At 47.1% G+C, this 25,562-nt stretch overlaps 9 protein-coding genes and 1 non-coding gene across 10 annotated transcripts; 5 read left to right on the top strand and 5 right to left on the bottom strand.

Moving 5' to 3' along the window:
• Window positions 1–1,687: 1,687 nt before the first annotated feature.
• PADG_04715 (uncharacterized protein) lies at window positions 1,688–2,975 on the bottom strand (the record flags this gene model as incomplete). The annotated part of the gene is made up of 2 exons (XM_010761814.1): window positions 1,688–2,109; window positions 2,177–2,975. The coding sequence occupies 2 exons, from the start codon at window positions 2,973–2,975 to the stop codon at window positions 1,688–1,690; spliced, it is 1,221 nt and encodes a 406-aa protein (XP_010760116.1).
• Window positions 2,976–5,110: 2,135 nt separating this feature from the next.
• Window positions 5,111–5,557, top strand: PADG_04716 (uncharacterized protein; the record flags this gene model as incomplete). Its single annotated transcript, XM_010761815.1, has 1 exon — window positions 5,111–5,557. One exon carries the CDS (start codon window positions 5,111–5,113, stop codon window positions 5,555–5,557), a length of 447 nt encoding a protein of 148 aa, XP_010760117.1.
• A 233-nt stretch (window positions 5,558–5,790) lies between these two features.
• PADG_04717 (uncharacterized protein) lies at window positions 5,791–6,935 on the top strand (the record flags this gene model as incomplete). Its single annotated transcript, XM_010762041.1, has 2 exons — window positions 5,791–5,968; window positions 6,031–6,935. 2 exons carry the CDS (start codon window positions 5,791–5,793, stop codon window positions 6,933–6,935), a joined length of 1,083 nt encoding a protein of 360 aa, XP_010760343.1.
• A 525-nt stretch (window positions 6,936–7,460) lies between these two features.
• Window positions 7,461–9,398, bottom strand: PADG_04718 (2-methylcitrate dehydratase; the record flags this gene model as incomplete). The annotated part of the gene is made up of 4 exons (XM_010761816.1): window positions 7,461–7,886; window positions 7,961–8,145; window positions 8,210–8,987; window positions 9,102–9,398. The coding sequence occupies 4 exons, from the start codon at window positions 9,396–9,398 to the stop codon at window positions 7,461–7,463; spliced, it is 1,686 nt and encodes a 561-aa protein (XP_010760118.1).
• A 2,321-nt stretch (window positions 9,399–11,719) lies between these two features.
• PADG_04719 (uncharacterized protein) lies at window positions 11,720–12,064 on the bottom strand (the record flags this gene model as incomplete). The annotated part of the gene is made up of 1 exon (XM_010761817.1): window positions 11,720–12,064. One exon carries the CDS (start codon window positions 12,062–12,064, stop codon window positions 11,720–11,722), a length of 345 nt encoding a protein of 114 aa, XP_010760119.1.
• A 1,510-nt stretch (window positions 12,065–13,574) lies between these two features.
• PADG_11814 lies at window positions 13,575–13,647 on the bottom strand. Its single transcript has one exon. It is a non-coding gene; the product is annotated as a tRNA-Arg (tRNA).
• Window positions 13,648–14,030: 383 nt separating this feature from the next.
• On the bottom strand, window positions 14,031–16,086 carry PADG_04720 (uncharacterized protein; the record flags this gene model as incomplete). Its single annotated transcript, XM_010762042.1, has 2 exons — window positions 14,031–14,523; window positions 14,615–16,086. The coding sequence occupies 2 exons, from the start codon at window positions 16,084–16,086 to the stop codon at window positions 14,031–14,033; spliced, it is 1,965 nt and encodes a 654-aa protein (XP_010760344.1).
• Window positions 16,087–17,991: 1,905 nt separating this feature from the next.
• PADG_04721 (amidophosphoribosyltransferase) lies at window positions 17,992–19,937 on the top strand (the record flags this gene model as incomplete). Its single annotated transcript, XM_010762043.1, has 2 exons — window positions 17,992–19,220; window positions 19,292–19,937. 2 exons carry the CDS (start codon window positions 17,992–17,994, stop codon window positions 19,935–19,937), a joined length of 1,875 nt encoding a protein of 624 aa, XP_010760345.1.
• Window positions 19,938–20,834: 897 nt separating this feature from the next.
• Window positions 20,835–22,394, top strand: PADG_04722 (uncharacterized protein; the record flags this gene model as incomplete). Its single annotated transcript, XM_010762044.1, has 1 exon — window positions 20,835–22,394. The coding sequence occupies one exon, from the start codon at window positions 20,835–20,837 to the stop codon at window positions 22,392–22,394; it is 1,560 nt and encodes a 519-aa protein (XP_010760346.1).
• Window positions 22,395–23,004: 610 nt separating this feature from the next.
• PADG_04723 (meiotic recombination directing protein) lies at window positions 23,005–25,102 on the top strand (the record flags this gene model as incomplete). Its single annotated transcript, XM_010761818.1, has 3 exons — window positions 23,005–23,247; window positions 23,367–23,557; window positions 23,632–25,102. The coding sequence occupies 3 exons, from the start codon at window positions 23,005–23,007 to the stop codon at window positions 25,100–25,102; spliced, it is 1,905 nt and encodes a 634-aa protein (XP_010760120.1).
• Window positions 25,103–25,562: the final 460 nt, after the last annotated feature.

A 25,562-nucleotide genomic window follows, 5' to 3' on the forward strand; every position in this document is an offset into this window, starting at 1 on the left:
AGCGGAGGGTTGCCATCTCCACCATCGGGCTGGAGAACATGGCATTTGCCTAGGTAAACTCCTTTGGCCGAAGGGTCTTAGTTGCTAGGAACTTGGCAGTGTCTACTCCAGCAACTAGTTAGTTGGTTAGTTAGTTAACCGTAGAATCCGCCCACTTGTGTATAATCCACCACGCTCAAAGTCAAATGCTCTAATATTCCACGAATTCTCATAAGCCTGCCATTCTTCTATACATGCTTGTAGGCCTGCCTGTAATACCGCTGCTGCAGCCTTTTTGGCCTGAATTTCAGGCTCTCTAGCCTGGTTTCTAGCCTCCAAAAGCAGCAGCCAGCTGCCTGCTGAGCGTTTAAGCCTCCGATTGCCTTTCTAACCTTTGGAAAGAAGGTCTTCAAGCTTCGGGCCAATATTTCATCAAGCTTCAGCGCCTTTTATATACGCTGAGGGTTTTGAGAGATAGTAAGTATAGCGTCTGCCATACTGAGTTCGATGAAATTCGTATATGTAGAGGTTCAGAGCTGTTGAATTAAAACCTGTGAGAATTCTAATGCCGTAAGAGTTCAAGACATCAACTTTATTTCTTCCTTATTTTCATTTGATTTAGAGTCTTTGAATGTACCTCTGAATGGGTCTGAAAAAAACTTCGTTCTTTCACTGAAGCTGAATCACCTAGATACCTTAGTTTTCTCACTAGAAGTCTAATAGGAGACCTTCATGGGTGAAAACACAGATAAATTGAATAATTGCAGCATATAGGAAATGTGCTGATAGAAAGATCACATGCATCTTTATTTGAATGACCAAAAGTCATAGTGAATCGAGTTTCAGGCAAGAAGGTCTCTTTAAGTCCAGTCAATTACTATATTCTTATTCATCTTCATGGTTCAGGAGGCGATTTCTCCAAGGTATGTGTGTGAAGGAGAATGAGCTCTGGAATCTTCATTCAACATCCATTCAACATCCATTCAACACCCATTAAACTAGGAATTCTTCCTGTCCAGGGCTTAATCTTTGCCGAAAGACATGATTGGCAGGCTTGGTTGTTGAACCAGTATTTGATCTCAGAGATTGCTGCTAGGGATGTTAAATGCTGTTGCCGCTGCAGGTACGGAGGAACAAAGGCCATTCCCTAGGCTGTTATCGGCTAACTGGATAGATTCTTCGCGTTGAGCGGATTCTAGGGGTGGCATCTTATGATACCTGGGGAAGTGGAGCTATCTGGAGCTGCTAACTTGCTTGGCCGGCTATGAGTTCTACTACAAAACGAATCGAGAGTGGAGATGTTCTATTAGTGTTGATCAAGTGGAGTTTGGGAAGATTTTGAGAATCCGGAGACGGGCCGAAGCTGTCCTGGGGAAGCCTGGGTCACATGACTAGCCCCCTTTCTGGTTCAGAATACATTCTATTATATGAATCGCTTTGAAAAGCTTGTTGGAGAGTCCATGGAATAAATATTTAACTAGGTTTAATAAATATTTAACTAGGTTTAATAAATATTTAACTAAGTTTCAATGTGATAGATCGGTGAGCAGTGTTAACTAACTAACCCTCGCCTGGTCATGTCGTTGTCATGTTTGGTTCATAAAGGTCACGCGAGGCAGCAAGCGGAGGTAACAATGCAAGTCTACAAGTCTAGCAGATTGTATACTCTGTTTTCTCTTCATCCCGGCCGCCGCTGGGACCCCAGCGGTTAAGCATACGTTCTCCATCCCCAGCGTTGGTCCCGCTCTTCCCCGTTGCTAACCCCATCCAACATGTTGACAACGTACTTCCCAATGATGGGGAGGAATTTCCAGCTGTGAAATGAGCCCCCAACAGCTAGATAGAGGTTCGGTAGCTTAGGGTGAGGGTGTCGTGCAATCAATTGGTCCTTGTCAGGCCGCACAGAATCCCAGCACACCTTCCAGGTAGCTTGTCTCCCATTTTCAAGCATCTGAGGCAATTTCATTCTGATCTGCTTCAGGGCTTTTTCTTTGACATCTTTAGGAACAAAGGACAGATCCTGGCTATGGGGAGCAGAGATCGTATGCCCTGTCTCTGTGACCACGGCATTCGAGAAAGCAGAAGTGTCAAACTTCACTGTTCTCGACTTCGTGGGCGGAAGCAATTGACCTATACCATGTTAATGGGTTGTAACCAGCGCAGTCTCAAGGGGGAGGCAGGGTTGATTTCAGAATACCTTCAGTGCCATACACGACAATAGGGAGCCGGTTATACTTCTTCACCTCATCCTCTGATAGTTTAAAATAGGCAATCGGGATACCCTCTGCTTTTATTTGTGACTCAACCCTCTCTGCCTCGGAAAAACCCAATTCATCCTCAAGCGGCGACATCAACTGGCTCGTCCAGGCCCCAGTGGCTAGCAATATTCTCTTGGCCCTATAAACTCTCCCGTTCTTCGTAAAAAGGCATTCAATTCCATCTTTCCCCGGAACAAGTCGACGAACATCTCCCATCTCGTACTTGACTCCCAACTTGACGGCTTCATCGAGCATGAGTTTCAATGGTCTCGATGCATCCACCCAGGCAGGAGCAGGGCTGGAGTACGCGGGCTCGAGACCCTGGCCTTTAACCACACTCAGCTCAGCGGGCCACTTATTTTCTATATCTTCCCATGAGAAATCCACCGTGATATCCTCCCTGCTACTAGCACGGAGAGAGTCCCGAATACGGGTTGACATGTCCTTGTACTTTTGGTCAAACACTAACCAGCCAGAGCGATTGTAGAGACCTGTCTCTTTAAACATGGGCCAACTCTCCCAGGCGTCCCTTGCTTCGTACGCCAATTCCATATAGAACGGATGGGCGTAATCTACTGCAACTATCTTGCTGGTGTCTGTTGAGGCCGCTCTTGCTGGAGGGTACGGGGCGACATCAATTATTGTGATTCTCGACGGGTCTGGATGCGATTTAGATAGATGATATGCCGTACTGACGCCAAATATGCCAGCGCCGATGATGAGAACGCTGCCGTCCATGCTGGGCGGGATGTAATGTGTCCTGTACCTTCCGCGACCTTTGATTTAGATTCCGTAGAGTTATGTGGAATCGGCACTGGAATACACAGGGTGAGGTCTTTTGTGAGTTGATGTTTTCCCTCCCTCTGCTTGCATAACTATCCCTCGGGACTAAACTCAGAATATTAATCAGTAGTTATCAAATATACTCATGGAGGGGATATCTGGCAACGGGATACGAAACATCCCTTTTATAATTCCTCTCACTGATTCTTTCGATCTTCCCTCTAAACTTGCTACTTCTTATTTCTGGCATGAGAAGCGCCTTGCTCCCAATCCTCATCTTCTTGCGTCAACGTTACAATCATACGATGACATCAGCGGCGGGGTGGGGCAGGAGTAGCGATGCTCATGGATCTCTGTGGAATTTGAAGGGGACAGATGATTCGTGAGAATCTATGGGGCGGAACCCTGCAGTCCATTTACTAGTGAATGGAGAATACATCCTGGAGCATAAATACGGTATGAAAAGAAGTCGACATGTCACATCATGATACCTGTTAACCGCTAGTTAACTAACTAACTAGATCGTGTGCATAGTTAGTCAGTCATTGGGGATCTCCGTCATCAAAAACAGAATAAAACAGATAAAATGCCGGAGAGCATGTTTGGAAATATGTAGTATTGTCTTATTTAACTAGTGCCCGCAATTTTAATTTGCGGGCCAATGAATCGTGAATGACCGCTTCATCCGTTCCGTCGAGCACCGAGACGGTTACATGTACTGTGCATATCCAGTATTTGTGTACAAGATGCTTAAAATGTGAGCTGCCTCCGTCATCGTGTGGTCGTGTTCTGTTGCCCTCATGATGTTGGCTGCTTGAAATCGTGGTTCATGATCAAGCAACACGATAGATTTCCACCGTGACTACGATGTCGTCACACATGAAGGGGATGTTATGATATCCTTGCGTTCAGGCCCAAGTTCGTTGTATGGGAGCACACAGACTACGGAGACGGGATGACGTCCGTCGAACGGGGATGGCAACCGATTACTTACAACTGGTTGGAGGCATCAAGGTTGTTACCACCAAACGGCTAAAGGGGGCCCTTGGGAACCTTGGGAAGTAAAAGACACATCAAGGGTCAACAGTTTTTAGGAGGGATATGATTGGTATCTTCATACTCACATATGCAAAGAATAGTTCTGTGGACTTATGCAGCTGTTATTAGACGTTCTGAGGATGCAGTGTGAGTAGAGCATTTACATGTCCGAAATTTATAGAATGGACTCTAAATGTTACCAGGAAGCAGTCATGTCCAGCTCATCAACACGGAGTATATCTAGAGAGTGCTTCAGGAGGAATCACTCTACCTGTATTTACATTAGAACTTCAAAGACTTGTGTGGGGATAGCCGGAGGAGGATAACATAAATGGATCTTGAATATGATCAAAGACTTTTCTTCTTGAATTCATCGAAGAGGTGCTTCAGATAATTCAGTTGCCCTCAGCATTGTGTATCTAAACCAGTTTGCGTATAGCATCACATAATGGACGGTTGCCATTGAGTGTGGCATCAAGGCATAAAAGTAAGTAAGATAAAAACTGAAAGCAAGAGTACGAGCTATTTGTTGACATGGGGCGGGCAGCTAACAACGCATATCCTCATTCGCCGGCAGCTCACCCATTGCTGTAGTAATGTAGCCACAAGGGGACTTCGTTATACCCGTACAGTAACTGATTGTGCGATCACCCGCTGCCGAGAATCGTAGCAGTCTGGTATGTTCAGTCTTTAAACGTCTGCTTTCCAATGAAGAATCTCATGGATGTTGTCCGGCAAAGCATTCTGATTTCTCGTCTCTGCCTTGAGGGTTTCAAATCAACCATAGCCTCGACAGCCAAAGAAGAGAGAGAGGTCTCTGGTCGAAGGCATGGATATTGGATGGAACAAGGGGCCGGAATCACGGGAAACAAAACAGCCAGTCTGAAAAAAAAAATTGGGCTCCCTTGAAAGCGAGGAATTTCCCACCTCGGGAGTATCTAGTCACAATATCGTCATTGGAAAATAACATCCCCGAATCCAAATCTGCGTGGACTCGGTTGTTCTTTGATTCGACCAGACAAAACCTTTTAACGTTGGTGGATAAAGGTCACATGACTGGCTGGCCTCAAACCTGGGTCCTTGAATCTCAAACATCTCAAGACTCTTGTGCCAATGAACCCGCATGCCGAGCCTCTTCCACGCCGCACCACCGACGGAGCCACCGTGGGGAACAGCAACAAGTGACGAGCTCCGCTGGGTCAACTGGCGTTACATGCGCTCCACCTATGATCGATCCAGCAACTCGGGAACCGTTTTCTTGTCGGTCTGTGACATCCCTGAAACGTCAAGAATCTCAGCGTCAAAATCGAGTATCCAGAGATGAGGAGGCACTGTATTTGTCTTCATTACTATCCCAGTATAGCTTAGAGTCTTGCTTCACCTGTGTCAAGAATGGGTGGGAACCAGGTCTTCATTTGCAGGATTTCCGTTCGGGATCTCAACTGGAAACTGAGCAATGCTATATAAGAACCAGTGTTGTCCATAACTGGTTTCCATAAGGTTGACTTGAGTTTTCCAAGGTTGCAGCCATTTTACGTCCGATTCTTCAATTATCTCATTCTTATTTGTTTGCATTGGATTTCCTTTTGTTTTCTGCATATACCCTCTGGAAGGGAATGACGCTAAGATTCAACCGAATTTCTGTAAATAATTAATTCACCCGTTCACGCTTAAATACATACATACATATAGACATATATATGATATCCATATACCTAACCATCAGCCCGTCATGAAATCTTACCTATTCTTCACGGCATTCCTCTTCACCCTCGGCACATCCCAGCAGTTTCCCATCCCAGCAGACCTAGCCGCAGGATTCTCCTCCTCCGGCACACAGGGCCTCCAAGTAAGTTTCGGAGGCGATGCATCTGAGGGCATCACAAATGGCGAAACAGTCAATCTAGAAGGTTAGCTTTCTGCCTCAGCTTCTTGTCATAATGCAATTGCCATTTCACTGACATCTGCATAGATGCCCGCAATCCACCAACCTTTGCTCTAGGCGACAGCTCCGGCGTCAACCGTGCAATCTCATACACCATATTAATGCTTGACACGACCGACAACAATGCCCGGAAGGTGCAATTTCTCCAATCCGGCTTCCGGGCCACTGGCGACAAGACTAAGCTAGAGACTCAGGAGGTACCTATCATCCCATACGAGGCGCCGTCTCCTGATGCTGGGCCACGCCAGTTTTCATTCCTTCTGTATCAACATCAGGGCCAGCAGCCGGCGCAGTTGAAGGCGGAATCAAACGGCGATGCCGGTCCGTTTGATGTCAAGGCTTTCGAGAGCGCGAATAACTTGAAACCGGCCCGGGCGGGGATCGCGCTGTTGGTTCGAGATAGCAACTATGGGCAGAGTCAGGATTCTCCGACCTCGGAATCAAAATCAAACTCAGTACCGCCTGCCACGGGAGACCCTTCTACCTCTACCTCTGCTTCTATCTTTGTTTCTGTTCTTACCACAAACTCCACGTCCACACCCACCAGCAGCAGCGCGACCACAACAAGAGGTGCGCTTTTGCAATCCTTGTTTCCCCTTTCCGCTTCAAATTTTATCAAAACTGCCCTGTCTACGTCTTCCTCTGCGTCGACCGTCTCTGCCTCTCCCTCGAACTCGTCTCTCTCCTCCTCTCCCTCGGTTTCCACCCAATCCTCCCATTCAAGCTTACAAACGCAGACGACAACCGTAGTAGTTACAGCGATCACAGCAACCACCTCTGGCGCAACTGCGGGAGCTGTATCAAGAACTGCTGTGGCAATTAGCAGTAATGAATCTGTCGCAGACGCATTGTATGATTCCATGTACAGCGGCGTGGTTTTGGCAACGGTGGTACTGCTTGTGCAGGCCGCGTGGTATACTTTGGTGTTATAATGGTGCGGGAGTTTGAATGGGGTTGAGCGCGGAAGACTTTCTGTGTGGTTCGTTTTGGATATTTTCGAGATCTGGCTAGCTGGCTACCGTGTACAGTATATAGGAGTCGATTTCTTTCTAGATTTTTCTTTTCTTTTCTTGTTCTGCCGGTACATAGCTTTGTCTGGCTGTTCGTAGATATGTTTGTCGTAACTTTCTTTTCAGGATTTGTTTTACACCAGATGAAGGAGTTCAATAGGCGTTCACGGGGCTCTAATTGGCCCCATTTTGTTTGCATTGATCTGATTCCAGAAAATGCAAAGATTGAAATGAGAAATGTGAACTTTATGTGGTTATACAATAATATGTGTATTATACCTGGTTTTTCTAAATGAAAGTTTTTAAAACAATACTATGTTCAGGAACAACAGTGTTCCTTCTTAGCACAACAAATCTATATACACATATGCCTCCTCCCTTCTCTTTCTTTCAACCAATTTATCTATACCAACCAACCAAACATGTATAATATTACGATTCTTGTTTTTAAAAGTCAACCTTCTTCTTAACATACAAATCCACATATTTATCAACATCCGTACTCTCGAGTGTTTTCTGGTCCAAACCAAGCTTAACAAGCTCCTCAACCTTCGCATTATCATAATGTGCATCAAGGTGTCTCTTGTACTTAGCGAGTATCTCAGGCTTAGCCTCCTCACGACGCAGGCGGTGTCCAAGTGGCGCAGCGACCTCAACCTCTTTGAGGACGGTGCCGTCATTAAGAGTGACGGTGAGCGCGTTGGGGATGGTGCGGAGGGATGGGTCATGGTAGTCCTTGGTCATCTGCGGGTCTTCGACGCACTTGATGCGCTTACGGAGGGACTCGACGAGCTCTGAGGTGGCCGCTTCGGAGCCGTCGGTGTAGTCGGTTGCGACGAGGCGATTGAAGACGAGCATGGTGGCAACCATGTACTGTTTTGCCGGGTTGGGCTGGTTAGTATGTCCTTAGAATGGAAGGGAAAGGGTTGGGGCGAGTTGGGACGAACCTGGATACAGTGGTCGCGGTCAGCGAAGTTGTCCATGGGCTTGAATTGTTTGTCGATGATGCGGACACAAGCCTCGTGGGTGCGGATTGTCACATCCTTGATGTCCTTGGCGGACTTGCCCATGCCGGCCAGGGTCTTGTTGATGTTCTTGGCAGCCTCAATGGCGGTTTGCGAGTGGAATTCAGCTGTTAGAAGTGGTCAGCTAATGATGGCATTGAGGGAGGCAATTAAGGGGGTGTGAAATCTTACCAGGATAGGAGACCTTGAAGAGCACGTTCTCCATCACGTAGCTGCCATAGGGGCGCTGGAACTTGAATTTGTTGCCATTGAACAGCACATCGTAGAAGCCCCAGACTGGAGCAGAGAGGACGGTTGGAACACCGGGCTCGCCCTTCATGACTTTGAGGGCAAGGTTAACAGCACGCTGGCAAGCGTCACCAGCAGCCCAGGACTTTCTGGACATGGTGTTGGGGGAATGTCTGTAGGTTCGCAAGCTCTGGCCATCAACCCAGGCCTGGGTGATGGCATCAGCGGTCTGCTTCTCGTTCAAACCAAGCATCTTGGACACAACCGCAGTGGTAGCGACCTTGACCAAAACCACGTGATCAAGACCGACTTTGTTGTACGAGTTCTCAAGGGCGAGCACACCCTGGATCTCATGGGCCTTGATCATACCCTCGAGCACATCACGGACAGTGAGGACCTTGCCGTTACCCAGGGATCCACCAGCGCGGTTTGTCCGCGAGATCCAGTCCGCAACGGCGAGAATGCCTCCCAAGTTGTCGGAGGGATGGCCCCACTCCGCAGCCAGCCAGCAGTCGTTGTAGTCCAACCAGCGGATCATGGCGCCGATGTTGAAAGCACCGTTGACGGGATCAAGCTGGTATGGAGTTCCGGGAACTTTGCAGCCATTGGGGACGATGGTGCCCTCAACAATGGGTCCGAGGAGTTTTGTGCACTCCTTGAATTTCAAAGCCTCCAAACCACATCCCAGGGTATCGAGGAAAACCCATCTGGCGGTATCAAACTATGGAGACAAAGGTCGATTTAGTAAATGTAGAAAAGTTTGCAATAAAAATAATAAACAAAAATAGAAATAAGAAATAAGAAATATGATTTCAGGATATGTCCATTTACATACTGCAAGGTCAGAGTTGATATTGTAGTTGTGAATGTAGTTGGCCATAGCGGCAATTTCGGAGTCATATTCACGAGGCTCCGTAGGAGCAGGGGCCGCAGAGTTGAGGGCAGACATTGTGGAAAACGCAGATCTGGACACTGTAGATTTGGGCTGTAAGAGTTTACTGGAGAAAGCAGATTTGGAGGAAGTGGACCGCAGAGACGATGCAGCAACAGAAGAGGATGCCAGTTGACGCAGAGGAAGAGATCGTGGGGCGCGGGACGACAGCTGTCGGAGGGTTTGGCGAGCAACAGACATGGTTGGTGGATGGAGAAAAGAAACTTCCTCTGTTGCTTTTCTGTCTACAACGCTTAGCAACAAGACACAGACAGCAAATTAAGCTGAATTTGGCTTGGGGAGAAAGCAATTGAGCAGCGCCTACTGACTTTCGATGTTGCTTGTCTCGAACGATGTGATGTTCGAAAATGCAAATGTTTACCCTCCGAACGTTGGGGAAGTATAAAGAACGGTTCGTGGTTGACTAAGCCTCGAACCGAGGATACACTGACACCGGACCGCAACCAGCCGGTATGGTATGCAGATTACGCCACGTATTGAGTTTTTGTATGGGGCTTTTGGTGAACTTGGTGCAGTACTGCCGTAATTACGTGTTTCGGTGGTCACGGGGCTCGGTTCTAGAACGTAAGTTTCTATTGCGATTTGTTTATCTTATCTGATCATCAGCAACAAACAACACCCAGTAAAACTCCATACTGCATTGAGCAATCAGGACAAAGACTTCGCGAAAGATTCAACTTGCGAATAGAGTACCCTTACACGGAAAATTGATTCCTCGCAATTGTGTTACATTTTCAGAGTACCGAGTAATTGCTACGTTATGATTTTTTCATTAATCTCAGGTTATCTAGCCTTGAACATTGATTTAAGGAGAGAGAGCACTGAACCTGAAAATATTTCAAAACTATCTTAGCAAACAATCATGAATAAGGTGGTCAAATTATTCATTCAATGTCTGAATTGTCAAAGCAAATGGCTGATGCTGTTCTTTGTCTAATGGGATGTTTTGTCTTTTTTTGCATACTTCCATTGTTTAGAGAGAGCATTCTCTGTCTTTCTCTTTTTTCTTCACCAGACAAATCATGTACACATTGATGGGGATGCTATCTCATTCATATTGGTTCTCTTGTTGCTATTTGCACACATTGATCTTTTTAAGTTTCATATTTCACGTAGTTATTCCCCACTCTGATTACATGTCATCATACATTTGAGAAATCTTGCAATCTATACGCTCAAGCACGCACTTACAATCAGTCGACGCGGTGTACACAAATACCCACACGTCATTGCGCGGGATGGACGCACTATCTGCCACCCCAAGATACAAAGGCGAATGCCAAATAGACTTCCAGATAGTTTCCACGACCCTACGACATTTTTCCCGCCAACCCCATTCCTCCTTCGTGAACCTGTCGATGGTCGCTGCAAAGTATGTTGCAATTACAATCTGTGCAACTGCACCCTTGCGCTTTGCGCTTTGATGAGACACCCCTTCTCGAGCTACGGGACTATCCAGATCGCGGCATCGGTGTGCGTGCCCGTTCGCGATAGTACGTACGCGCTACATCAGGTCGTCAGGAAGCGGTCGATATGCATCATCAATGCGGCGATATAAGGGAATTGGACGAGGTATATGAACCACTCGTGCCGGCCTAGCGTATTATTTGTATCTTGTTTGGTGGGATGGCACGCGTGTATGCCTGTTACGGCTATCAGGGATATTGGGATGTTTGAGGAGGTTACAGTCGATTATGGGGATGCGTATTTCGGGTAAAGGGCCGGGTGTGCAAAATGTGGGGAGGAGGCGTGTCGGTCTAATAAAAGCCGGTGTAGGAAGATTAGGGCGGGGCATTGTGGTGTCAATTCCCTGAGCAAAGAGGATGGGGCCTTTTTCGAACCGATGTATAGGAGGTTGTGTGCTGGCAGCAGTCCTTTTTTGGGGGAAATATATAAATCGGCTATAAACAGATACGTCCTAAAGGTGGGTTTTAGGTCATTTAAAAATGTAAAGCGAGGGCCTGTGGATTCCCCGTTGTGGATAGTTTTGTTTTGCCTCTTTGGGTAACTATGGCCTCTTGATGCGCTGTCTCGTAAACTCCGCCCTTGTCGTTGATCTAGAGTAGGTACACAAGAACCACCCCCTCGCTATTCTGACCATCCTCTCTCCAACTTCCTCTACCATAACGCCCCTCTCTTTATCCATAGGATATTGCGACTGCAACCCCCCCCCCCCCCCCCCCCCCCCCCCGCAGGTCTCCACTTTGCAGTTTCATTTCCAACCATCAGCCTTGACCGGTTGATGAGCTGACTCAGCTGACTATGTCCCTTTTTCTTTGCTTCCAGTGATTTCCCTCACTTCAGCAGTTTAAGAAAGGATGTCCCATTAACTCACAGCAAGTTTGTCTGTCTTCAGAAAGCCAGGCAAGCATCTGGCTGAAGATTTGCCTCTCCTCCCCTTCTAAAAATTGGACTGAATCTTTCGAGTTTCGAGAGGATATTAGATCATCAGAAAGGAATTCTCTTGCCCGAACGAATGAGACAGCAAAACATAATGGTGCTTATTGGATGTTTCCGCACCAACCCACCTTCATGGGGGAAAAAAAGCCCATTAAAGAACTCTCGCCTGTTCCTGCAGAGCTTGCCGCCTCGTTTCTGATAGAATTGGGCCATTTAAACTCTGTCATGGCAGCAGATTTTGCAAGTAATTCCTTGGGAGGTGGGCCAAGCAATGCGATCATTTCCACTATGTGTGCTTTGCCATTATAAAGCCCTTTAGCATCATTTACCTGACGGTATTGGTCTGGTTGAATTGGGTGAAGACCAACTTCACTCTTCCCCATCTTTTCTTGGCCGTCGTTCTTGAGGGAAGTCGCCAACCCAAGATTTATGATTTTAGGCTTCATTTTCCTCAGTTCTCTACGAATTTGTTATGACAGCGATAGATAATACATCGTCCTGTCGTTGGGTTGGTTTTGCGTTGCATTGCATGGGCAGCCGATGGATCTGTTCTTTGAGAAAGTTGGGGAGAAAGTCTTCATTCTCGAAGGTCATCAGAATATGGCCAATTGGCCGTACTGAAGTCATAGAGTTACGCTGAAGGAAAATATAACAGCAAACATTTGTTGAGCATGGGAAGAGACTAAATAATAAAACGATTTGGGCCGTGTCGAGCCTATATTTGTAGCAGTGGAACTTTTGGGGGGCAGTAAAGCAAAAAGGGAGCTTTTATGTCCGCGAAGCCGCGGTTACAGTTGAATGTGGGTTTTTAAAAGTTGTGCTCTACTTTTTCTAAAAGATGTCAACTCTAAAATAAACACCCCTAAAACGTTGGTGGTGAGGTTGAATAGAGATGTAGTTGTAATATGTATGTATATTCGGGGTTAGGATTAGGTTAAGATTAGGATTAGGGTTAGTCGAGGGTTAGGGTCTGACCAAACCACTAGTTATAAGCGAAAGAGATGCCCCGCAGAGAGTCAAAGTTAATAACCTAATTAACTACTTTAACTACATCCATTGCAAAGTATAACCGAGCTAATTTTCACTTTTAAATAACTATTACTTCCAAAGCATGATCATCCTTTTATTTGTCAGATTATCATGAAGACAAAATAGTTTCCATGTGTCCACATGTCAACTGTGCATTCCTCCTCATCTTGACTAATTATGCTTCTATGATAACTTGGAGTCACTGTTGATTATTTGGAATTGCTGTCTTTGACCAGTCTACACGTACTCCAGCAGTTCTGACCAAAATAATAATAATAATAATAATAATAATAATAATAATAATAATAATAATAATAATAATAATAATAATAATAATAATGAAAAGAGGAGAAAAGAAATAATTAATAAAATAAAATATATAAATGCAATGATCTAAGGTATTCAATAGCGGAATGAACATGTTGCACAAAGTTATCGATAAATTGTCGCTATGCAAGCTGCTGACTGCGTTCCATATGGATCTGCATTGAGTCTGAGTTGTAACTATGTATGAGCACTAGGGCAAGAGAAAGGTCTTCGAGGCAATTCGCCCCTAACAGCCTGCCAGGTCTAAAGTTATGACCAGCTGTTGAGATATTTAACTAGTTAGTTAAATATGGTTGTTCATGTAATAACTTAGCTCTATTGCACTTGTAGCGATCAGGGTAAATTCACCAGACACAAAGCAGTGGCAAAACCACCGTGTGATTCTTGAAGAAAAACGCCAGTTCTATTCTACGGTGACCATAAATGCTACGTTCAATACTTAGTTGGGACGGATGAGAAAACGATCCTGCTCTCAACCTATAGTCCCATGACGTCCCCTCTGTTCCGGGATGCTGCACAGTGGAAGTGGGTTCGTACTTGTTGAATTGTTGAAGTATTGAAACGAGGCGATTAAATCGTCGTCTGTAAAAAGAGAATGACCGACCACGGTGCGACTCGAACGCACAATCTTTGGTGCCGAAAACCAACGCCTTGACCATTAGGCCACGTGGCCTTCCTTGAATCTGGAAGAGTTCCAGCATTCCTCCACAAATATACTAGGGAATGTATTTTTCACTTTTAACCATCGGGGATGGGTTTACAAAATGGAAGTAGATCGAACAGGAGAACCGAATGGCTAGATAGCAGACGATAAATCGCAACAGCATATGTTTAACAGATTAAGAGAATGTATGCACAAGGTACAAAATCTATACCAATGACCCAAGGACATGAAGCAAATATCCACGTCTTTCCAAGTGCCAAATCATTACCGATTGATCGATTGAAATGGAGTTGGCTCTGGAGAGCAAAGCGTAAACACACATCCTTTACTTGATCCATGTATGATGTCATCCTCAGGGACCTACCTCGACCTACCTCGAGAGATATAGACAATCACAACAACTCCACCACCTCCTTGACATTTTTACAACCACCAGAAACACCAACCCCGACCGCAACCCCATCAGCCCTTTCCAACGCCCTTCTAACTTCCTCAAAAATCGCTTTCCCAAGCATAGGCGGCACCGCATTCCCAATCTGCCTCTTGACATTCTTCCCAAAAAACCTATGCTCCAGCGGAAACGTCTGTAAACAAGCAAACTCGCGATATGTAAAGGACCGCGTGCCGCTGGGGTGGTAGTTGTTTTTACCGCCCCCGTTGCAGGTTATTGTCCTTGCCTGGCTGTATGGGTTGTAGGCTGGTTTAGAGAGCTGACGCCTGCTCACGTGGTCAATGTTATGGTCTGCAGTGTAAAGAGGGATATTGGAGATTGCGTCATGGATTGTGCGGAATGGAAGGAGAGTGTTGGTTTTGGATGGGGATGTGGAGGATGAGGGGGGGGCCCCATGGGTGGGCTTTGGGAAAGGGGGGAGGGGTTCTCCGGGTCTATTTAAGGGTTATGTTGTTGAGTGTGCATCCTGCTAGAGATATACATTTTCAAAATATATAGATGGGAGGGTCAAAGAGCAAAACATACCCAGATCCAAGTATAATCAACCGCTGTCTGGGCTGCGGAACCCCATAATCCTGACACTTCAACAACTTCCACCTACATGAATACCCCAGCTCAGTAAAAGCATGTATTGTCGCGAACAGAAACTCTTCATGTCTCTGCTGCAATCCAGCTGTTTCCTCCATAGAAACAATCCGCGGCTTCGTGCGTTTCAACAACTCTCGCGCGCAGAATATGCACGCCTCATTCGCATCATCTGTCGCCGATGGAACCGTCTTCGCAGGCGAAAATGTCTGACAAGGTGGTGAAAAGTGCAAAATGTCAATGATAATTTCGTCAGTGTTATTCGCAAGGAAATCCGCCACGTCGGACGTATATCCGATGGCCGTCTCGAAATTGAGGCGGTATGAGTTCATAGCCGCGACAGAGTGGTCGAAGCCCCAATTCAGCCGGAGACCGGCTTGCAGTGCACCTCGGGAAACTCCGCCAGCACCGCAGAAGCCGTCACCAAATGTATACCGCTGGACACGCATTGGAGTGCCCCCTAGCACCACGGTCGTTGACGGGTGTGAGAGATCAATGACTGTTGGCGAGACTTCCTCACCAACATAGCTACCACCCAGCAGGGTTTTACCTCTCCAGCGAAACCGCAGCGTGTGAGCGCCGATCCGGTAGCCGGCGTCCGCCTCGTGTGGAGCGAGGAATTGAATCGACTGCTCCTCCATGCGCCTTTTATGGTGGCCCGCAACTGTTGCCCAAACTCTCACATATTTTGAGCGGCAGAACAGAATCCCCTCCCGGCGACGCTCATGGTCATTTGCAAAGTCACCCTTGGGTGGGGCCAGCATTGGATAGGGTGCGTTTGTAAACCGGATAATTCTCAGGCCCTTGACCTGATGGAGTTCTACCTCGTCAATCTGAGTAGCGTCGACACCAGTCGCAGCGGCAGCAAGAGCGTCCTGCTCCGATAGGTTGATAATCCAACATAACTCATTCGTCCTCTCCGGCATCAACCCATTCATCTCATCCTGGCGCTGCATCCGCCACCCCCTCAGCGATATCTCCTCCCCTTCCCCACGCACAACCTCTCGAATCCGTAGAAATGTACCATCGCGCAACTCAGCAGATTTCCCCGGTTTGTATGTTTTACCCTCCGAAACGAATTCCGGAATCACCTCTTTGATTTCTTGAGATGCGCCGTCATCCGTGATGGTGATGCAGGGTGTGATATTGGCTGTGAGATTCGATAGAAGTTGTGCCCAGTGCTCGTCATCTAGAAAGTCACCAGCGTTGTACCTGCTTGTGAAGTCGACTCCTTCTTCCTCATCGCCAGCCAGGGTGTCACTACTGTCGCTTTCATCAAGAATAATTGGGGATGGCTGGTCGAGGTGAGAGTGACGGTGGGCTTCTTGGAGCTCCTGGCGCCGTCGCTGGCGGGACCTTGGGGTTAGAGATGAGAGGTGGGGTGGCTCGTGGCCGCGTAAGATTTGAACCATTTCCCCCTAATTTTTATGTGAGATGATGGGAGAAGAGGTAGATAGATGTCCCGTGTCTATAGTGTTTGAGGCTGGAAATGGCCAGGTCATATTAGAAAGGATTCAGACTGCAGAGCATCTGATATGACAGATAAGTTAAAAGATGAGAGTAATAGAGTCTCTGACAGAGAAAGAGACAGAACAGAAGCAGATTAGATTCTTCTAATCAGAATGATAAACAGATCATTTAGTAAAAAAGAGATACAACTACTAGAAGAGTGAGAGTTTGAAAGAGAAGGAGATAATGAATTATGTGTTGTGTTGTTCTTTTAAACTGCAGATAGATGGTCAGTTTAATCGATAGTTGTGATCCCAAGATAGAGATATCAAAATTGCACAATTGTACTTTAGACACTTGATATCATAGTTTTCACTCTCAAAGCAAGGAGAAAATCATCATCACCACTCTGAAGATGATTTTTTTCCATGCAAAGGGGATACATCATCCTGATAGGAATTAAAGATTGTTTCTCAGAAATAAGAAAGCAAAACAATGCAGACAATCAGTACCGCCCAGAGAAGTACATCAAGGAAAAGAGAGTTCATTGTTATTATCAGCAAGCAATGAAGGCAAGATGCCATTCGTCAATCTCTGCTCAGGTGATGAGAAATTCTGATATATCAAAATGCAAAAAACTGAAAGAGCAAAGCCCAAACTACATCTTGACCCATGTAAACGTGGTATGATGGTATGATATCCATACACAGAACAACCAGGACGTAACAGACACCCCTCATGAAAGTGTACTTCTGCGCCCGCAACTTTTCACCGAAGTAGGAGAGTAAAAAGATAAAATAAACGCGGCGAAGAAGAAAGATCTGAACAATTAGGGCTGGGTTTGTTTGATGATGTTGGATTTAGGATTGCTGACATAATACCGCCACCGAGAACAAATGTTCCCCCCCACGAAAGAATCGGAGTTTCTCCCACATCAAAAAGTAATAATTGTATGCAACTGGAATCGGGAGGACTGTGACAAGCTAATTCAGCCAACCGTGGTTAATTCCAAGCTCCATCGCTGAAACGAGACAATCAAAATTCTTGGAAATGCTAATTTTCGTTTTATTCCCCCGCTAACACCACACAAAAAAAAAAAAAAAAATTATCCTTTGGTGGTAAAGTCTGATTTCATCTCTTTTATCCCCGTTCGTTTCCAGTTCTCTCCTTCTCTCTCTCTCTCTCTCTCTCTCTCTCCTCTCTTCAATGATAAATCATGTCGGCCACTGCTCGCCCTGCCTCTATCTTATATCCCCAGATACCCTTTTCTCCTTTACTCTTCTCTTCATTATGCTGGAGTGAATTATCGAACCCAGCCTCTTTTTCCGCCTCTTCGAGAAACCCGCCATGAGATAAACGGCCCGATCTCGGTTTAGAGACAATATTAAAAAAAGAGGATTTACGGGATAGCTGGGTGCTAAAACGTCAATCATATCTTGGTTTTTCTTCTTCTTCCTAGCTGCTACATATATCCCCTTCGAGCACCTTGATATCAGGCGATATCCCTCTTACTACTCCCATTCGCAGAATAATCCAGTGGAAGAAAGCAGGTGTGTATAGAGAATAACATCTTTGTTGTGTGTGCGCCCCCCTGCCTCAAACGGGCCATGGCAATATAAATCCCTACATGTCCCGACCCCACTATTATGATGAACGAGTTGGAAAAAAATACATGGATGTTAGACTTCCTAACTATCTTTGAGGAGAACTCCAAACACCCTCTGATCTTTGCTCCATTCTGTAATCTTTCACTTTTTTTTTTTTTTTTTTGTATTTTTATATATATATTTTTTTTTAATTTCAGCCCCTCATCCATCTTGGCACAGAATCACCACTTACACATCCCAAAATATCTAGTCCTAACCAAGATGTGCGGTATCCTCGCCCTCATCCTCGCGGATACCGCTGCCATTGCCGGTATCGATCTTCACGAGGCCCTGTACCTCCTCCAGCACCGTGGCCAAGATGCGTGCGGCATCTCCACTTGTGCCTCGGGCGGTCGTATCTTCCAGTGCAAAGGAAACGGCATGGCCGCCAAAGTCTTCCAGGACGGTGCCAAAGTCGCCGATCTGCCTGGTTTCATGGGCATTGCACACCTCCGCTATCCTACGGCAGGCAGCAGCGCCACTGCTGAAGCACAACCTTTCTACGTCAATAGCCCATACGGTATTTCGCTAGCCCACAACGGAAACCTGATCAACGCAAGCGACCTGAAGGGATTCCTAGACTATGACGCCCATCGCCATATCAACACGGATTCGGACAGTGAATTGATGCTGAATGTCTTCGCGAACGAGCTCAACGAGACGAAGAAGGCCCGTGTCAATCACCATGACGTCTTCACTAGTTTAAGCCGCATGTACGAGCGTTGCCAGGGCGGTTGGGCCTGCACGGCCATGATTGCCGGGTTCGGTGTGCTCGGGTTCCGCGACGCATATGGCATTCGCCCATTGGTTCTTGGCTCGCGGCCCTCCGCCACCTCAGCTTCCGGGATGGATTACATGATGGCCTCTGAAACGGTTGCGCTGGACCAGCTCGGTTTCTCCAACATCCAGGACATTCAACCGGGCCAGGCGGTCATAATTCAAAAGGGCGGAACACCCGTCTTCCGCCAAGTCTACCCTCGCCAAGCTTACACACCCGATATCTTCGAATACGTCTACTTCGCCCGTCCAGACTCAGTCATCGATGGCATAAGCGTCTACCGCAGCCGGCAGCGAATGGGTGACAAGCTCGCGCAGACAATCGTGAAGTCCCTTGGTGCTGAAGCTATTGCGGACATCGATGTGGTCATCCCCATCCCCGAAACGTCAAACACGTCCGCAGCCAGCGTGGCGCGCTACCTCGATAAGCCGTATTGCCAAGGCTTCGTAAAGAATCGCTACGTGTTTCGTACATTTATTATGCCGGAGCAGAAAGCGAGACAGAAGGGAGTGCGACGGAAATTGAATGCGATGGCTGCGGAATTCAAGGGGAGGAACGTACTGCTTGTTGATGATAGCATTGTGCGAGGTACGACGAGTAGGGAAATTGTAACCATGGCTAGGGAGGCAGGGGCCAAGAAGGTGCACTTTGCTAGCTGTGCGCCTCCCATTACGTATGCTTTCATCCCTGTTTTATCATTCCCTGGGCCCCTCTCTGCCATCTGTTGCTGATTCATGAATATAGTCACGCACACATCTACGGAATAGACCTTGCCTCCTCTAGTGAACTGGTAGCCCACAACCGTGATGCAACCTCGATAGCCCGTCACATCGGTGCAGACAGTGTAATCTTTCAAACCCTCTCGGACCTCAAAGAGGCCTGCGCAAATGCCGGTGCCGAGAACGACCAGAAGGGCAACCGACCGCAGGATTTCGAGGTGGGTGTATTTTGCGGGAAGTACGTTACGCCCGTGCCGGAGGGGTATTTTGAGCGTTTGGAGAAGGTTAGAGGTGCGGGGAGGATGATGGAGGTTGTGGAGAGGGCGAGGAGGGCGGTCGTGGAAGGGATGGCGAGTGAGAGGGGGGGTGTTCTCGTTGCGGTAAATCGGACTGCGGACGTTGGTGAGGATGTATCTGCGGCTGGGGGTAAAGGGGATGGAGAAAATAAGGAGGAGGAGGAGGAGGCAGAAGGGGAAAAGGAATTGGCAAATGGGAATGGGAATGGGAATGGGAATGGTTTCGGTGGTATTGCCCTGGATGTTGGGAGGGTTCCCATCCAGGTGATTCCCGGTGCAGTTAGGCCGCGGATGATGCATGATGATGCTAGTCATACGCCGCAGGTTAAGGAGCGGATGGATATTTCATTGCATAACTTTGGGGACTATTCATAGGGTGTGTTTTGCATTTCCTTTCTCTTCTCAATTATCTTCAACTGCATGCTTTTGTTATGGGCATTTTTCATTTCTGTTGTTTCGGTATGTTGCATAAGCAGATATTGTTTTGTATCATTTTTATCATCTTACATCCGATTCACTTCTTCCTATCCCCCTCGCATTGCTTTAGACACTGAGCAGGAGGGGTAGGGCTTGGGTATGTAATCTGTCCATGCCCCTGAGCCCCTTTTAGCCATCACCACACCCTGCTTCATCATTCCCATCTCGGATTTCAGAATCTCAGAATCCCTAGGTCACACCACCATATCAATTCTACTATATGTCAAACAGACTTCCAGCAAGGCACATGTCAGGAACCTCTCACACCCCAAGCCATACATAGATGGGTCTTTCACTGGTTGATAAAGGGCAGGCACATACATTTTCCAGTCCAACTGCCACTGTGATAGTCTCTTTGACAATTTGCATATACCAGATCAGTGCTGATGATGGAGATGATGGAGATGATGGAGATGATGGAGATTATGAGTGATGAGTGATGAGTGATGAGTGATGAGTGATGAGTAATGGTCTTGTGTGCCTGCCTGTTCGGGAGAGGGAGTAGTTACCTTTGTCAAAACCCTTGGCTCACACCTCCTCCTTCCGCATTTATGCTCAATCGTCTGTGTTTCTGCGCTATATTTACACCCTTCTCCCGCAGTCGTCATCTGCATCCCGATTGCTTGCTCTTTGCTGCACCCTGAACGCTCTGCAGCCTCATTTCATTGCAGACTGCTGGGCCCGTCATCTCTCATATATCTGAGACAAGGAGAAAAGCAGTATAGCTGCATTCTCCCTATCTCCCATATCCCAGGATTCCATTGATCCAGCCTCGCGCCTCATCTGACAATCATCATGCCAAAAGCAACAAGAGGGAAACGAGAGATATCAAAACAGGAACGCCGTGTCCGACGCGGCCTGAAGAGGGTAGCCGCGCGCTTGGCAGCGCTGCGTGAAGCGAAGCGCCATCCTGTACCATCAGGGGCGAATTCTAACGGTTCCAGTCCTTCATTGTCGAGGGTATCAGAGGGTGTAAAAGCAAAACCTGGTCGGGGAGCAATGGGAGTGGTGTTGGGCAAGAGGGAGAGGGATGGGGATGATGAGGAAGAGAAGTATAGGGAGGAGATGAAGGAGACAGAGGATAACGGCAGTAGTGCTCATCGCGCGAAAAGGGCAAGGGTTGATACCAACCCAGGGGTTATAGGCAGGAACTTATCACAGGAACATGGGGCTGATGTTAATCGGCTGCTACACAACCGCGAAACCGCTGAGATTGGATCTTCGGCTACATTGGTAACTACGAACGGCTCTAGCAAAGGTTTACATTCGACTCCAGTTAAAAATGGCCTCTTAGCGGGTCCAACTGAATATGCCACTGATGACGATGCGTCTCCCTCAAGCCACCGAAAGGCACCACGTAGTCCTTATGGGTTGACACCGGGCATCAGTCCATATTTAGACTTCCCGTTCCCAACTCCAGAACAATGCGAAGAAGCCAATACGCTCCTCTCCACCGTGCATGGCGAAGTCAAGATGCCAGCAGCAATCCCTGCACCCTCCCTGACCATTTCTGGCTGCGGTGAGGTCCCATCCGTCCTCGACGCATTGATACGCACGTTGCTCTCCGGCGCAACGTCGAGCAATAACGCCGCACTTGCGCTTCAAGGACTCGTCAGCCGATTCGGTGTGTTGCATGATGGGGTTGGGGAGGGGAGTGTGGATTGGGATAAAGTGCGGCAGGCAACTTTAGAGGAGGTTTATGATGCTATGAAGGCGGGTGGTTTGGGTAGGGTGAAGAGTAGGTATATCAAGAGGATTCTCGATATGGTCCATGAGGAGGGTGTGGCAAGGAGGAATGCGATGGGTATGGGAGGGGACGTTTATCAGGAGGGCGATGGCAATGGCCACGAACACATCCTCTCCCTTAACCACCTCCACACCCTCTCAAAGGACGAGGCAATGCTTGAATTCACGAAATATCCCGGCATCGGTGTTAAGACGGCTGCGTGCGTGATATTGTTCTGTCTCCGGCAGCCTTGCTTTGCGGTTGATACGCATGTTGTCCGTCTGTGTAAGTGGCTAGGATGGCTTCCGGAGGAGAAGCATGGGGCAAATGAGGAGGAGAAAGCGGAAAAGGGAAACGGGTTAGGTGGGCAGAATAAAATGAGGAAGCCTAGGGATGTTGTCCGTGTCAATGAGATCACGGCCTTTCGACACTTGGACGCGAAGGTTCCGGATCATCTGAAGTATTCGCTGCATCAGTTGTTTGTTATGCATGGAAAAAGTTGTGCCAGGTGTAGGGCTAATACAGGAATTGGCGGACGAGAAGATGTCGGCCCAGGGGAAGAGGGGTGTGTGATTGAGCACCTTGTGAAGAGGACAGGGAAGCGGAAGGGGAAAGGGAGGGGAAGTTGATTGTTATACGTAATACCAGTTGAAGTGAATAGGATGCAAGAAAGTTAATATTGGGGTGGTGCTTCGATGGTAATGTAGAGAAGGAACTATGTATGGTTGAATTTTGATGCTATGATCATTGCAGTTGAAGTGAACTTATTTCTGTAGTCGCAGACTTATAACAATGGTATTGATTTAGCTGTATATGACATCTGATATATTGATTGTTTAACTAAAATCAATATCTACAGGGCAGTTAGATATCCATAAGCTAGTAATCTATCATGAATGACTCCAAGGATTCAGGGGCAGCCGTGCTTCCCACTCGCAGAATTCATATCTGGATGAAGTTAATGTTGAGAACATTAAAATCAACATCTCAAGAAAATAAACAACTTTGCAAGCATATCATGTTTCTGTCCCTCTCTCTCATGTTCAACTCTTGTTATTTCCGGAGCGGGATAAAATTCCCAGGTTTTGCAGAAAAGCCACCAAGTCAAATCGGGAAAAAGTCAAACTTAAAATTATTTCCCCCTTGAACCAGACCGCTCGAGAAAGACAACTCTCTGCCAAACAACCCAACCGCGATTTCTGCAACAGATCCGGCCAGTTTTACTCTTCGGGAGGCCAAATGGATCCCTATTTGGCCCTGTTAAAGAGATATGGTGACTGCACGCTAAGTGAATTGCTCACCGCAGTAATTGGGGTGGTTTTTGTAGCGTGGACGCTTCGACAATTCGTTTTTGGGAGGGAAGCACCGCCTGTTACGTATCAAGTGCCAACTCCTCCTGAGATATCGGATAAATGGCATGGAAAGACGTGGGATGATGTCGGTGCTACAGATCGGGAGATTTTGGAGGGCCAAGCGAAAGGGGTAAGTCATATTTTGGTAGTTGGTCGGCCGTGTCGGGGGGGGGGGGGGGGGGGGAAATACCATGGCGAATGATATGAGCGTGAACGTCGCTAACCATTATAAAAATTCAAAAAATCCAGAAATGGAATGAAGAGAAGATCCTCAGTTACTGCCCTGCCGACGGTCGTTTACTTGGAGATGTGACCCGTGGAATCAAACCAGCATCATCGGTTGAGATAGACATTGCGGTCAAACGAGCGGAAGTCGCGCAGCTGAAATGGCAACATACAAATTTTGCTGAGAGGAGGAGGGTATTACGAACGTTGCTGAGGTTCGTACAACGCCCCAAACCGAGGATAGTGTTTTGTATTTTCAGATACCTGACAGCGACAACGATTCATATAGGCACATTCTTGATCACCAGGATGATATCGTTTCCGCATGCTGCCTGGATTCAGGCAAGACCAAGGTAGATGCTGCATTTGGCGAGGTCCTGGTTACCGCTGAGAAGCTTAAGTGGACTATTGATCATGGAGAGAAATCACTTTCGACCGACCGCCGACCTACAAACCTTCTTATGATGTACAAGAAGAATACGGTCCGCTACGAGCCTCTGGGTGTGATTCTAGCCAGTGTATCGTGGAACTACCCATTTCACAACTTGATATCCCCGGTAATCAGCGCCATATTTGCCGGGAATTCCATCATTGTTAAGCCATCCGAACATACGGTTTGGAGTTCTAAGTACTTTTGCGATATCATTCGAGGTGCTCTTACAAGCTGCGGACATCCGGAAGATCTAGTCCAATTCGTCGTTTGTCTTCCCAACCATGCAGACAGCTTGACGTCTCACCCAGGCCTGGATCATATCATTTTCATTGGCTCCCGCCCAGTGGCGCACCATGTCTGCAGATCAGCTGCCAAATCGCTTACTCCAGTCACCGTGGAACTTGGTGGGAAAGATCCCGCTGTCATTCTTGACGATCCAGCGACCATTAAAGACATTCCTAGTATATGCTCACTGCTCTTACGCGGCGTCTTTCAATCCGCAGGCCAGAATTGCATTGGAATAGAACGCGTCATCGCACTCCCAGGAACCTACAGCAAAATCATCGAAACAGTAACTCCCGTAATAAAAGCGCTCCGTCTCGGATCTGTCCTCTTCGAATTAAGCGAATACTCGAAAAATCCAAACCATGGACTTTCAACCCCGGATATGGGAGCTCTGATTTCTGAAAAGCAATTTGACGAGTTAGAGGCTCTGATTGCCGAGGCCGTGAAACAAGGTGCCCATCTCATTCATGGCGGCAAACGGTATAACCATCCAAAATATCCTCACGGGCATTATTTCATGCCCACTCTTCTTACCAACGTTGATCCGTCGATGAAGATTGCAAATATTGAGCTATTCGCGCCCGTTTTCCTCATCATGCCGGCCACGGACGTATCCGATGCCATCAGAATAGCAAATTCCACGGAATACTCGCTAGGTGCGAGTGTTTTCGGCCATAATAGACGAGACGTGGAGAGGTGTGTGTCTCAAATCAAAGCAGGCATGGTTTCCGTCAACGACTTTGCCGTCTATTATGCGGTAGGACTTCCATTCGGGGGAGTGAAGGGTAGTGGATATGGGCGATTTGGTGGGGCAGAGGGATTGAGGAACTTGTGCAATATGAAAGCTGTTTGTGAGGATAGGTATCCTCTAATCCAGACGCGTATACCACCCACTGTGGATTATCCCATTCAGAAGGGCGATGGACCGAATAGGGATGGACGGGGTGCGTGGGAGATGTGTAAGGGGATTGTTGAGACAGGGTATCACCCTGCTCTTGCGGGAAAGGCGAAAGGAGTATGGAAAATAGTGAAGAATATATGAGATCGCTCTGTGGGCTGAGCAGAGTCATCGGGTAGGTCTCCAAGGTGTTAGAGGTTGGAATACACCGTGTATTATCAGATAGTGAGCAACGGTTATACCCTTCCTAATCACTTTGTATTTATTGTCCCAATTGGTAACATAGACTAATCTATAGAAACATCATTCAGGTAATATTGAAGATTATGCTCCCGTTAACTGGGTATAGAAAGCATATGGGGATATTGTACAAATTGGGGTACTACAACCAAAAAGAGAAAAAAAAAAAAAAGTCGACACTATCCTGATTCCAGCAGCGTTTCAAAACCTAGTCTCCAGCCCCCTTCCAGCCTAAACAAAACACATGCAAAGCAAGCAGTCGTATCTCATAAAGCCGTGCGAAAATGGGTCAAATGTCCGAACAATAAGATAACCTTACCCGACCATGGAAGAAATACAAAATGGTAACAACCATCAACAACTG

The sequence above is a fragment of the Paracoccidioides brasiliensis genome (assembly GCF_000150735.1).
Source record: "Paracoccidioides brasiliensis Pb18 unplaced genomic scaffold supercont2.5, whole genome shotgun sequence".
NCBI classification, from domain to species: domain Eukaryota; kingdom Fungi; phylum Ascomycota; class Eurotiomycetes; order Onygenales; family Ajellomycetaceae; genus Paracoccidioides; species Paracoccidioides brasiliensis.